General features: G+C 49.7%; 1 protein-coding gene across 2 annotated transcripts in view; it reads left to right on the top strand.

Annotated features, from left to right (window-relative positions):
* The window catches only part of GALNT18 (polypeptide N-acetylgalactosaminyltransferase 18), a 336,984-nt gene that overhangs the window by 169,471 nt on the left and 154,373 nt on the right, over positions 1 to 13,140 (top strand). Inside the window, exon 3 of one of the 2 annotated variants that reach the window (XM_036860711.1) lies at positions 11,895 to 12,061. The exons of the other annotated variant lie outside the window; for it this stretch is intronic. Coding sequence (XP_036716606.1) covers positions 11,895 to 12,061 — 167 coding nt within the window. The remainder of the gene's footprint in view (positions 1 to 11,894; positions 12,062 to 13,140) is intronic. 2 annotated transcript variants of the gene reach the window in all.

Here is a 13,140-nt window from a genome sequence, read left to right as displayed (position 1 = left end):
GCACACACGGGTGGACTCAGAGAGAGAGTAGCACCCTCGTGGTAGTTTGAATCACTTATATGGGGCATTTCTTCTGGGTTTCCTTTGGCAGTGATCTTGCTTTGCCTGGTTCTGAGTCCTTATTTGGTTTATGTGAGGGTCGTCCCATGTGCACGCACCCATCTCTTAGCCAAGATGGATTCTAGCGAAGAAGCCTATGGATAGGTTGACATCACTCCCTTTTTGACCTTCAAGGATCTTTTCTGCGCATGTGTAGTCGGGAAGGTCTCCTTGACCTCAAGAATGAGAAATATGTGGTCTCTATCTTTTATCTGGGCAGGGCTCAGCTCCTCTCTGGCTCTGGCTATTTTGGAGTATCTGTCCACAGGGAACAAGCTCCAGCGGCTCAGCCTGAGGCTCATCTATCTCCTGCCTCAGAAGGACATGGGAACTGGAAATGCCCCAGTTTCATTAGCCTTATCTGGGGTCTTTGATCCATGCAGAGAGAGGACGTATTTCCTCCGGGCACCAGGACACTTGGCTTTCGGGGAAGTCAAAGTGCCATTCATTCTTCCTGCATTATTGTAATAAGAACAGAGCAGGCCCCTTGGCCATCCAGGTGGGAAGACCCAGGGGAGACAGGACAGTGGTTGCCTCTTCTGGTGAGCCTCCTAGACCTCACCCCACGTGAAGCCTTTGCCACATCTGGACAGGGGTTTGCCTTCTTGCTTCCTGGGGTGAAAGACACCGGGGCCTCAGGATCGAAGGGGAGAAAGTCTGCATCTCAGTCTGGCTGGACTTTACTCCATCCCTCATGTCCCCAGATACAAGCTCCAAACATCCCCATGGCTTTCTCTATGTCCCTCCTCCTGCCTCCCAGTGTCCCACCTGCTCCTTCCTATCTGTAGCCTCCAAAATAACCTCCCAGAGGCAAAAAGAGAAGAAGGGAAAGACAAGTCTTGATTGGGGTGTGGACTACCTAGGTATATATATTTGTCAAAATGCATCGAACTACACACTTAAGATCTGTGCATTTCACTGCATATAAATTAAACATCAACTTTTTGAAAAATTATGGTGTGAGAAAGAGATCAAGGATGTCCTTTGCCTGTGGGATGGAGAGGGAGGATGGAGGCGACATCTTTAGGGAAGTCACTGAGAAAATGGGTTGTGATTGTGGGGAAGGAGGATCGTGGAGGGCTAAAGCAAGCTTGCCAGATCAGGACAGGAAGGTAAGGGTGGGCCTCCCACCCCAGTGATGGTAGGTGGGGTAGTTAGCATATTGGTACTCACCAGCTCCACTGTAGCCGGTGCCTGCCTCATTCTTTCCTGCAAGCAGTGGGTATTATTTCCATACAGGGGCCAGGGGATATAAGGGATGAGCCCCTAATCTAGTGGGCATTGGATATGGGTAGGAAAAGGAGGGGCTCGTGGGCTCCGGCTTCAGGGCTGTCACATTGCCATGGCAACTCTATGGCCTACCTCTAAGGTAGCTCAGGGCAGAGCCTCCAGCAGGTATTGCTTCCTGCCTCTTGCTGACAGATCCTCAGAGGCCCCTGAGCCATCAGTAATGATGTTGCCTTTCTCGCCAGCATCCCCTGAGGTCCACATCCCTCCCAGGAGTGAGGATGGACTGGCTCTTGGGTTGATGGGTGGGTTAAGGCCTGGGGCTGAGGCACAAGGGGCTGGTAAAGGGGATTGGATTATTTTCTGCAGCCCCAGGTGGGAGCAACTGGGGCAGGTCCACACATACCCACCCACAAAGGAGCCCTGGGTCCTGAGCTGGAGAGACCCTGTGTGAACATCCAAGTGGAAAGAAGCAGGATGAGATTATAGAAGAGAAAGAATGCAGCCTGGAGCCAGGGCTCTGGGTCCTCCTAGGAGCAGGTTAGGGTCCATCTAAGGTGGCTGTGGGTATTTGCTGCCACCACTATGAGGATGGTCACCAGGTTTGTGTGTATGGATCGGAGGGCCATGGGGTCTTCATGGTGCAGCCTCTAGACAGGCATCTGAGATCTCTGAACTTTGGGTGTCAACAGTGCTGGCTTCATGAGTGTGTATGGTAGGCAGGATAATGGCCTCCCAAGGGTGTCCACGTCCTAATCTCTGGAACCTGTGAATATGGTATGTTACATGGCAAAGGAGAATTAAGGTTGCAGGTGGAATTAAGGTTGCTAATCAGCTGAGTAAAATAAGAAGATCATCCTGAATTATCTGGTTGGACCCAATGTAATCACAGGGCACTTGAAAGTGGAAGAATAAGCCAGAGAGATGGCTATGTGAGAAGGACTCAACCAGCCATTGCTGGCTTTGAAGATGGAAAAGAGCCATGAATGTGGGCAGCCTTTAGATACTGGAAAAGGCAAGAACAGTATCTCACAGATTATCACCTAGAACCTACAGAAAGGAATGCAGTTCTGCTGATACTTTGATTTTAGCCCAGTGAGACCTTTGTCAGACTTCTGGCCTCCAGAACCAGACGATAACAAATTTGTGTCATTTGAAGTCGCCAAGTTTGCAGAACTTGTTTACAGCGGCAGTATTAGTATCAGGACACTATACAGTGGCCCCTTTTGCACAGGATCCTGAGAAGGCTAGAAGGGCTCTGCACTTGGTTTAATGATCTGCTGTTGCTGTGGTAAAATTCTTAATAATTTTTCAACAGGGGCCACCATATTTTCCTTTTGCACTGAGCCCCACAAGTTACATATCTGGTCCTGGCAGGGAAGGGGGGTGGTTTCAGGTGAGGAGCTGGGACATGATTGCTGAATCATCTGGGGGTTGCTACGCTGGGGCTAAGGATTTACACCAAGAGCCACCACTTGCTCACTTATGTGGCAGGCACTGTGCAAACTGCTTAATGTCTATGTTGTCCTTTAACTTTATCCTCTCGTCTCTCTGGGGTAGTTATTATTATTTCCATTTTATATAGGAGAATACTGAATATTTGCAAGGTTAAGAAACTTGGTCAAGCTCCCAGCAGTGGTATGTAGCAGAGCCAGTATTTTCACCTGGGTCTGTGTCTCCAGGACACTACTCAGGCCCCTTGCCCCGCCCTGCCTAGGGGAGCTTTTCTAGTTTGGGATTTTGGCTCTGTGGAGATGACCCAGAAGTCTTTGAAAGATGAGACTTCCATGAAGGCAGCCTCAGGACAAAGGGGGTAAAATCAGCACCCTGGGTAATGGTTCTGCTGTTGCATCAAAAATGCTGACTACACAAACACAGGGAGAAATACTTCTTAACTGGAGCAATCTGGGAAAATGCTTCTGGATCCTAGTTAATGAAACACATTATGGGCCAATAGTATCACATAGTTGTTCTTAAAGCTGATGTAATCTTGAGCTGTATTAACGTCTTAAAATGGGGAGGCAATAGTTTTGTTTTACTCAGATCACAACTGCAGAATTGGATTTTATGGGATATAGAGAAAGTGGCATATGTTTAGAGGAGAACGACTCAGGAGAAAAACTGAGTAACCTGACAAACAGCTGAAGTTTTTGCTAGATTACAGAGTGATATGTAGAACCCAATTCCCTGGGATCCAAGGCCAGGTCTGTCACTTACAAAGCTGGTTGACCTCCAGCAAGTTACCTAGCCTCTCTGTGTCTTGGTTTTCCTATCTGTAAATTAGAGATGGTAATACAAAGATTGAATGTGTAATATACATAGAGCTCTTAGAACATTGCCTGACATCATAGTAACTGCTATTTAACTTTTTGCTACTTTTTATCTGGGTCTCTGATTTGTAAAAGAGATGGCCTGGGGGACATGGTCATGACTTTAAGTACCAGAAGGACCACAAAGTAGCCAAGGAGCCACACGGGACAGGCCTTCCACCCTGGCACTAAGGGAGGAAGGCCAGGTAGGCAGTGTAGGACAGAGTGATTTCTCCCCAGCTCCAGAGTTCTGGGCATCAGAGGCCGGAGCAAGGCTCTGCTGGAGAGCAGAGATGCCCCGTCCTCCTTTTTCCTACCTGTCGGGCCTGCCTTCCCCTACCCCACGTTCCTCAGCTCTCCTTGCCACTGGCCTGGCCCGCTCACCCACAAACTTCCCACAAGGAGATGCTCGGTCCCTTGTGTGATTTTTCCACCAGAGCCAGCTGACTTTTATTCCCTGGGGGGCTGTCCATGTGGTCCCAGGGACCCCATTTTCCCTGGATTTCTAATAAGATGTTTTAGGAACAAATGGTCAACCTGCTTCCCGTTGGCTGTTTACATTTTAATTGATTCATTTCCCTCTTGTTCCACTTACAATCTACATTTGACATAGCAGATCCTTTCACTAAATCAACAGAGTCCCCTGAAAGGATGTTTGTAGAACTTCTGCCTCTGGATGAAAGCTGGACATTTTGATGATCACATCTACTTAGAAGTTTACCTGTAGTGATTCTGGTGTCAGATGCTCTTCCAGGATCAGGCTGTGGCCCATTTCTTTTGCCTTGCAGACTGTTAAAACTCCTGTTCTCAGGTGTCCATTGTCTCCTCCACATCTGAGCCAGACGTGGCCTCCTGCCAGGCCCCCGAAGCCCCTGACTACACTAGGTAGCCCCACTAGCTCCATGCACACCCTCTGGCTTATTGGATGATCTGGGCTTATTGCTGTGGTCAGGCAGGGAGTATGTGTTCAACTCCATGATTCCCATTCTGTCAGGCCGCGGTGGGATTCCCACCCACAAAGCTTTCCCGGGCCTGCATTCATTCTACTGTCTGCTGTTCGAGCATTTATTCATTTGTTCGTTCATCCAGATACCCGGTGCTTTCTGAGTTTGTACTCTGTGCTGGACACTGTGTGAGGCACAAGGGGGACCTGGTGAGCAAAGCAGATATGGTCTTGACCTCTTGCAGCTTATAGTCGAGTGGAGACACTGACGTCTGTTAAATAACCACGTAAAAACACGTTGCCATAGCATATAAGAAAAAGGAAGGAGGCTATGAGAGTCTAACAGGGGGATCCGATCCCAATCCAGGAAGTGCAGTGGGTCTTTCTTTGCTGGGGTAGGTGTGCTCTCATGGAGGAAGGCACTGAACTCACTCAGATGACCACAGATGGCTGGGATTCTTTGCAGGCCAGTGTCTGCACAGTCACATAATCACACCAGCAGAAGCCACGTATCCAGGCTCTGGAGGAGGGCAGCATGGCTCAGGACATCCTGGACAGGCTCGAGTCTGCATCCTTTCTGTTCATCTCTTAGAGTGGCGTGTCTCTAACAGTGACTGTCCACATCTGCAGCTCACTCAGTGACAGTGTTCTGTTTCCTCCCCCATCATTTCTGCTTCCGTCTTCTTAGGGTACCTCATGTTCAACCTCCCCATGAGAAAGGGCTTGATAGGGTTGCTGGTCCTTCTTCAATATTATGAGATCCGGCTATAAGAGCTCCTGGGCTAGACTGCTCTGTACACTGACCGCCAGCCCGTCGATAGCTACTTGGGGCTCAGGAAGCAGTCTCTGGTCCCATGAGTTGTGGGCAGAATGGTGAGGCCACCTGGCAGAGGACACAGACAGCTTCATACAAGGAGTATATATAGGGAGGGTTTATCTCAATGGAAGCAATGGGACAGGAAGACAATTTTAGGCTTCACGTGCCCAGTAGTATTTTATCATATTAGTCCACATCATCCTACTAGACACACTACATCTGCCCCATCTTTCATCAGAGTTGACCTGGAGTGACTTCCATTTTGCCCCTCCCTCCACCAGGTCTTTGGGTTATCACAACAACACCAGTGTCTGGACAGATGAATCTCTGGGTGGGTGTGGAAAGAAGGTACAGACCCTAGTTTAACAGGAACTATGAGTACTGGCTTTGGAGGCAAATGAGCCCAGGTGTAAGCCCTGGAAGATAACTTACTGCCTCAGCCCTATTTCCCTCATCTGTAAAATGGGGATAAAATGTTTACTATATAAGACTGTAGGAAGGAATAAAGTTCAGAGGGGGCAAAAAAGACTAAAAACATCCGTATATCTCTTAACATGGTTTATGGCAAATCATAAGCACTCAGTAAACGGAAATTAGTACTATTGTTACTTCCAGATATTCTGTGAGGAGTCCCTGGGCAGTAGGGGTAGGTATACCGTGCAGTCTCTGAGCTCCAGAGGTTGTGGTGATAGAGATGCCAGGCACAGGGAGTGGAAGTCTTGACTGCACTCATGCCCAGTGAGAACCCCCATATTGCCCTCATCCTCGGCTCTCATTAAGCCCAACAGACGGGTCGCTGGCAGGCTGGGAGCCTATCTAATCTGGAAAGTTCTGGAAGAAGCCAGAAGTGTACCCAAGTGAGGCCAGAGGGGGATCAAGCAAGTCCTGTGGGTACAGGTAGAGGGGTGGAGGCCGGAGTGAGGACACAGATAGCCGTAAGGGACAAGAAAGCACTGCTGATCCCAGGGTTTATGCTCTAGGTGGTTAATGGTGCAGCTGAACCCTTGTGTGCTGACCATGGGTACAGGGTAGAGCCTCTCTAGGAGAAACCTGCGAAGAAAGAGGGGCTTCAGGCACTCAGGGGAGTGGGTACCTGGGAGTGTCATCTTCTCTCTGTTTGGTCCAGGTCAGTCCCTCCTCCACTCCCAGAATCCAGGCATAGTTGCACCTGGTTCCCTGTACACATTGGCCGCAGACCACAGCTCACATTCTACTTTGATCTGCGCTCCGGAAGAGGTCAAGCAGCCTCCATGAGTCATGCTCTGATGGACCGGGAGCTCGTAGATTTGCTGAACTCACAGGGAGGGGAGAATCCATCGGTCCAATATGGGGGTGTCTGGCTACTGCCCTGGGCGGTACCCAGTGGCAGGGCGCCTGGCTCGGCCTTCCTTAGTCTGCCACTGCTTCCCTGCCTCTCGCAGGTAGTGGCAGCGCTAAGGCTTTTGATATAAACTTGCCTCATCAACAGCTCCAAACCATGTCAGGGAGCTCTGCTGGGAGGCTCCCTACATAGCCGCTTCCATACCCACACCACCTCTGTGTGCAGAGATGGATGTAGTTGACTTTGTCATGACCATCAGTCCCGGCTTATTAGACAGCCATAGTACTCCCCTCTCAGAAATGCCTTGTTTTTATCTCTAGTGGAAAATGGCTCAACTTTGAACAAGAATAAAATAAAAAGGGAACTTTTATGGTTAATTTTACAAGAGAGTGTACGTCTTCTCAAAATGTGTAAGGGACCGGTCTGGTACAGTCAGGTTTTCTCAAGGAGCATAAATAGGGAAGGGCCAGTTACACCTGGTGGCTCCTCTGATTCTCACGTCCCCTGGCCCTTCTCTGGAGAGGCGAGCGGAGAAGGGGAGGACAGGGGCAGACACCAGAGCAGGTGGGGACGGCAGGCTCTGGGAGCAAAGGCTGTGCTGGCCAGACCCAGGAGGATGCAGGTGCTGGGGGAGAACATCTCAGTGTGTGAATATGAGAGGCACAGCCCTCGGGCAGAGGCTGGTGCTGGTTTGTGGGTGAAGTGGCCGGACTCTGGAACAGAATTGCTGGGCTCGGGTCTGGAACAACCCTCTTGGACATGTGTTTCTTTGGAAGGCCTTGGGCTGCCCCACTGCAGGCAGGCTTCTGTCCTGAGTTCAGTATCCGGCAGTGATGATGGTGAGTGTGACCGGCAGGTATGCAGACATCTCACCTGACGTGCTGTTCTTCTTCCCTCTTTTGGCCTCTCCTCTCAGCCATGTAAGTTCTGCTTTGATATTGAAACAAAGGTAGCAATCATACTGTGTGAATGTGTGTGTGTTGGGAACTTTGAAAAGGATGCTATCAGTTTATTCAAGAGATGCAGGCTGAATGCCTGCTGATGGCCAGGAACAGTGCCTGGCAGAGGGCGTGCAGTCATGAGCAAGATCTGCCCCTACCATCAGGAAGCTGTGGTCTAGTCATAGGATGACCAACCCATCCCAGTGTGCTTGGGACTCTCAGTGTTGAAACTGGGAGAGGGCAGACCAGGATGAGTTGGTCACCGTGCCTAGTCACAGCAGTGGTAAGGGGATGTATGCGTCTTGTGGCATTTGGTGACGACCAGGCACTGGCTAGGAGGGAAGTTTGCAAACTGTTTCTTTAGTGAGACATCTTCCATTCACCACATGTGAGATAGAAGATCCTGAACTGTACAGAGAAGACACCTCTGATCATTGCTTCTACCTCCCTTAATCTGTGACAAGATATGGAGAGCAGGGAAGTGGCTTGCCCAGGATTACACAGCAAGTCGGGGCACAGCTGGGTCAGCATCTGGGTGACCCCTCCCCTGCAGTGTTCTCTCCCTATAAACTACCCCACCTCGTCTTTCTTAACCTGCCTACCCTTCACCTGCCTGCTCACGCAGACCCAGGTTTAGGTTAGATGCCATGAGGTATGGAGAAAAAGCACTGTGGCTGTTCCTGGGAGGGCCCTGAGCAGCTCCCAGGGGAGAAGGGGAAGAAGGAAGGATTTAAGGAGGTCAGGACGTTTGGCCTGGAGGGATCACTTAATTACAGTGCAAAGGAACTGAGAGCCTGCTGGAGACTGAAAGTGAGCAATTGGGGCCACATATCCAGGGGAGGGAGGGTGGAAGAGGAGGGGCCTGCTGGTGGGAGAGGACCTGACTCTCCTTCAGAGGGAGGAGGCTTGTATGAAAGCAGCGTGCTGAGATCAATGGCACGCATGTGAAATTTAGGCCTTATGCAGGCATATCTTATCTTACTGTATTTCACTTTACTGCACTTCGCAGATACTGCATTTTCTACACATTGAAGGTTTGTGTTGTCATATGATGGTTAGCATTTTTTAGCAATAAAATATTTTTAATTAAGGCATGTACATTGGGTTTTTTTGGACCATAATGCTATTGTACACTTAATACACTACAGTGTAGTAGAAACATAATTTTAAATGCACTGGGAAACCAAAACATTTATGTGACTCACTGTATTGCAACATTTGCCTTATTTCAGTGGTCTGGAACCGAACCCGCAGTATCTCCGAAGTATGCATGGATAAACTAAATAAACCTGTTAGTTTTGTTCAATTCCAAAAACCTACTATATGCCACACCCTGGCTTAAGGTTGGGAGCTAGCACAGTAGCAAAATAAAGTCCCTGCTCTCAGGGAGGGTCATTATAGTAGAGGGAGACGGGCAATAAACACACACAAACGTGATGCACTCTCCTAGGTGTTCTGTTCAAAAGGGCTGTTAAGTAACGACCTTGTTCGGAAGAGTCTTTCATGCGAACATAGTGATCAGCAGAGTTTAGCTTGTAAAGCAGATGTAACATTTCCACTCTGCTTGCAGAAAGATCATCAGGAGGCAGATCCTAGACACAGCAGCTGCTCAAGCCATCAGGACGGCCGTGGCCGTTACTGGGAGACATTCAACTTGGTCTCCTTGGAAGGCGGAAGTGGAGTGGTTAGGCTGAGAATTAAGAAGGGAAGAGAGGAGGAGAAGGCAGTTAACCCCTAACTCTGGAAAAGACTTGAGAACCACCTGAAGCTTCAGATAGTGAGGCTCTGAGAACTCAGAGGAAACCCCTGGAGAAGTGGGGACAGACGTAGGGTCCCAGTCTTCATGCTGGTGGAGTTGGTGGGGCGGACAGTGAACTGACAGTGTACTGATATATTGACCTTATTAGGAGCTGTTCATTATACTTTCATAAAAGAAAAATAAAGATCATGTGCTAGTAGTCTGACCATATAAAGGATTATTTTTAAACTGCAGTTAGCAAGTAGGTTGTATGTTAATACTTCTGTCAGTCTCCATGCTTAAGGAAAGGCCAGCTGCTGGTCTTGATAACCATAAATAAGCGCTAGCCAGGAGAATTATTTGACTGTTAACCAGCAACCTTTTAATTTCTGTTATAACAGTACTATTCACAACAACAAAAAAGTTTTTGGAAAGGGTCTGTTGAGCTTAAGGAGTCATTCCAGTCTTTCTCCTTCATTTAAGTCCCTCCCTCCACCTCCTCATCTCCTTCTGCCCTTTGCTGCAGTTCCATGAGCTGGTTCCCTCCATCACCTCCTCTCTAGTCACAGCACTGTGTTCCCTTCGCCCCACTGGGCCTTTGCACAGCTCACTGTGGCGTGCCATGTGAGTTTCTGATCAGACCTCTCCCCTCACAGAGCCCTTCCCTAACCACTCCTTCTAGAACAGCTGCCAGGGCACCACGCTATCCGCTGACACCGCATTACTTTTCATCTCAGCACTTATATAAAGTTGTATCATTTGTTTGCTTCCATGTTCGCCTGCTTGCCTCATCAAAGCATAAGCTCCATGAGGAAAGGCACTTTGTCCACGTCCTGCTGTACCCTCAATGCAGTACCTATCCCATGGAAGAAACTCAGTAAATATCTATTCCATTAAATACAACAATGAATGAATTCTACACCAATCTGTTAACCTGATGGCTTTACTCAAATTCTAAGTATGAAGCAGATTTGGATAAAGGCTTGATTCTTTCACTTCCCCCACCTATCTTTGGTGAGAGAAAAGGAGAGCTGGAAATAGAATGGGAGAAGTTTCTGTAAATTTCTGGTAACCATAGAGACAGTGATTTTAGTTTATTAATCTCCTGCTCTTAAGCAGGCTGGGGCCCCACTGTGCTTTCTCTAAAATTGCTCAGTGCTGGTTATCCTGCAGCCTTCCTCATTAAGGAAGAGCGGGCCCATCCCTATCCTGCAGCACTTTAATTACTGACGAGCAGAAGCCCTGCGCTCTTATGCTCATTATTGCATGTTCTCACCTGGCTGCACCTCCCACTTTGGAGCAATGCAACATGGTCACCAGCCTTGAACCCCTGGAACCATCAGTGGCCTGGTCAAACCTCTCCCTGGGAGCAGGCAGCCTCTTTTCTGAGCCCAGGACCTGGGACAGGGCTACAATTGCCGCTCTCTCCTTTCATTCACGTATCCTGAAGATGGGAGCTCAGTGCCTTCTGGAACAGTATTTAGTTTCAGCCAGAGAAGGGCACCAGCAATGATTTCCTACCCATAAAGGCAATGCTTGCAGCGGAAGGAATTGACATGCCCTTGGGGACTATGGCACTTCTTATGGTCTGGCCTCTTGATGGGATCTGATTTTAGGGTTGCCTGTTCCTCTTCCCATGGAGAATGGCACGCAGACTTTTATGATTTTGCCTCCTGTCCTTTGGATAAGAGACCTCCAGATGGCTTTAGGGTTTCAGTGGAGCTAGGGAGGAAATGGACAGTTAGAGGCAGTTTCTCCCCTGACCACTTCTCCCTGAAGGAAGCACCCTGGCGTAGATGTAAGAAGACCAGAGCTGAGATTCCATCTTGACAGCTGACACATGGCGGGGACCTAGCCTATCCAAGCCTCAGTGTCTGCATCTGTGAAATGAGGTTGGAATTGTCCTTCCCGTCCTCTAGTGTGTTGAGCCTCTGACTCTGGCTTCAACCTTTTCTGGAGGCTGAATCCCTGAGATAAGTGAGAGGTGGGAGAGGCCCCAGGCAGTGTGACTTCTGGAATGAGGCAGAGTGGATTCTGGCAGTAGGAGTCTCTGGAAGGAGACATATTTTTCTCCTGAGACAGGTCATCTAAGGTCTGGCCTCACTTAGGCGCTGGCTGCCATTTTGGAAAAACTAAGACTTTCTTTTGGTTGCATTTCCCATCCTACTGGATTTAGAAATATGGAGTCATTCTTCCAGTAAACACTCAGTGACTGCCTGCCGGGTTCCGGGCCCTGCGCTAACGGTACAACTGTTCAGTTGGGGGAGTCACTGACAAATTCAGACTCTGTAGTGGGGCAAACCGGTTTTAGTGGTTGAGGGCCTGTCTGCTGTACACTTAGGGCTTATCTTAAGTATATCAAGAAAAAGACCCTGGGAAGGATCTGGACTCCCGAGTCCTCCAGCAAAGCTGGAGCCAAGACATGGGCGGGCCGGCACCCCGGGGTGACCCCAGCCAAGTCAGTGACAGATCTAAGCGCCCGGCTGCTCTGCTTTCCAGGTGCCGCAACCTCTCTTTCCCCAGCAGCCTCCCAGAGGTGAGCGTCGTGTTCATCTTCGTCAACGAAGCACTCTCCGTGCTGCTGCGCTCCATCCGCTCAGCCATGGAGCGCACACCTCCGCACCTGCTCAAGGAGATCATCCTGGTGGACGACAACAGCAGTAACGGTGAGTGCCCGGCTCCCTGCCCCGTGCGGACATCTGAGCGGAGGGGCCAGCCTCTGTTCGGGGTTCTCGTTTTCCTGAGGCTCTCCACGGCTCTCCCTTCTCTTGGGATGTTGCCTCAGAGAGGAGAGATTCATGATGGTCATCGCTCTGGAAGGTTCACTCTACAGTTGCACCCTCTCCACACTCCAGAGGGGCCTGGTCCCCAGGCTTTCCCTCACTGGCTGTCAACTCTCTCCCCCAGCATCCTAGTGCAGTATGATAAGATAGATAGCCGTGACCTCCACCCCCTCCACGTACACAGTGAACATTTCCAGTGACTCTTTTCTGTGAAGCATCATTTCATTTTGCTGCATGCCTTGGCCTTTGCCTGGGAGCTTGTCCATTGGTGTTGGTGGTGATGATGGTGGAGGTGTTGATGGTGCCGGTGGTGGTGGCCGTAGTGGTGTTGATGGTGGGGATGGTAGAAGACGTACTATGCAACGACAGCAACAGAGCTGTTGAAAGTCTAGCCTCTTTTCTGGACGCCCTGTTCCTCGTTCCATCTGGCCCGCGCAAAGCCCCAGGTGGCCAGCAAGCCCCTGTTGAAGCCCTCACATCACATCTCGTCTTCTCCAACTACTACCAGCTACCTCTTTCCCTTGGTGCATATTCCATGGCTTCTGATTCCTCCCACATATACCATCCGCATAATATTCTCCAAGCTTAGAGACCATGTATTGAGACAGTTTAAGAACCAGTGCTCTTGGGCTTCCCTGGTGGCGCAGTGGTTAAGAATCCGCCTGCCAATGCAGGGGACACGGGTTCGAGCCCTGGTCCGGGAAGATCCCACATGCCGCGGAGCAACTAAGCCCGTGTGCCACAACTACAGAGCCTGCGCTCTAGAGCCCGCGAGCCACAACTACTGAAGCCCACATGCCTAGAGCCCATGCTCTGCAACAAGAGAAGCCACCGCAATGAGAAGCCCGCGCACCACAATGAAGAGCAGCCCCCACTCGCCACAACTAGAGAAAGCCTGCGAGCAGCAACGAAGACCCACCGCAGCCAAAAATAAATAAATAAAATAAATTAATTAATTAAAA

This window comes from Balaenoptera musculus, chromosome 8, assembly GCF_009873245.2.
Source record: "Balaenoptera musculus isolate JJ_BM4_2016_0621 chromosome 8, mBalMus1.pri.v3, whole genome shotgun sequence".
NCBI lineage: Eukaryota > Metazoa > Chordata > Mammalia > Artiodactyla > Balaenopteridae > Balaenoptera > Balaenoptera musculus.
Note: the sequence above shows the minus strand (reverse complement) of the source record. Positions and strands in the feature narration are given on the sequence as shown.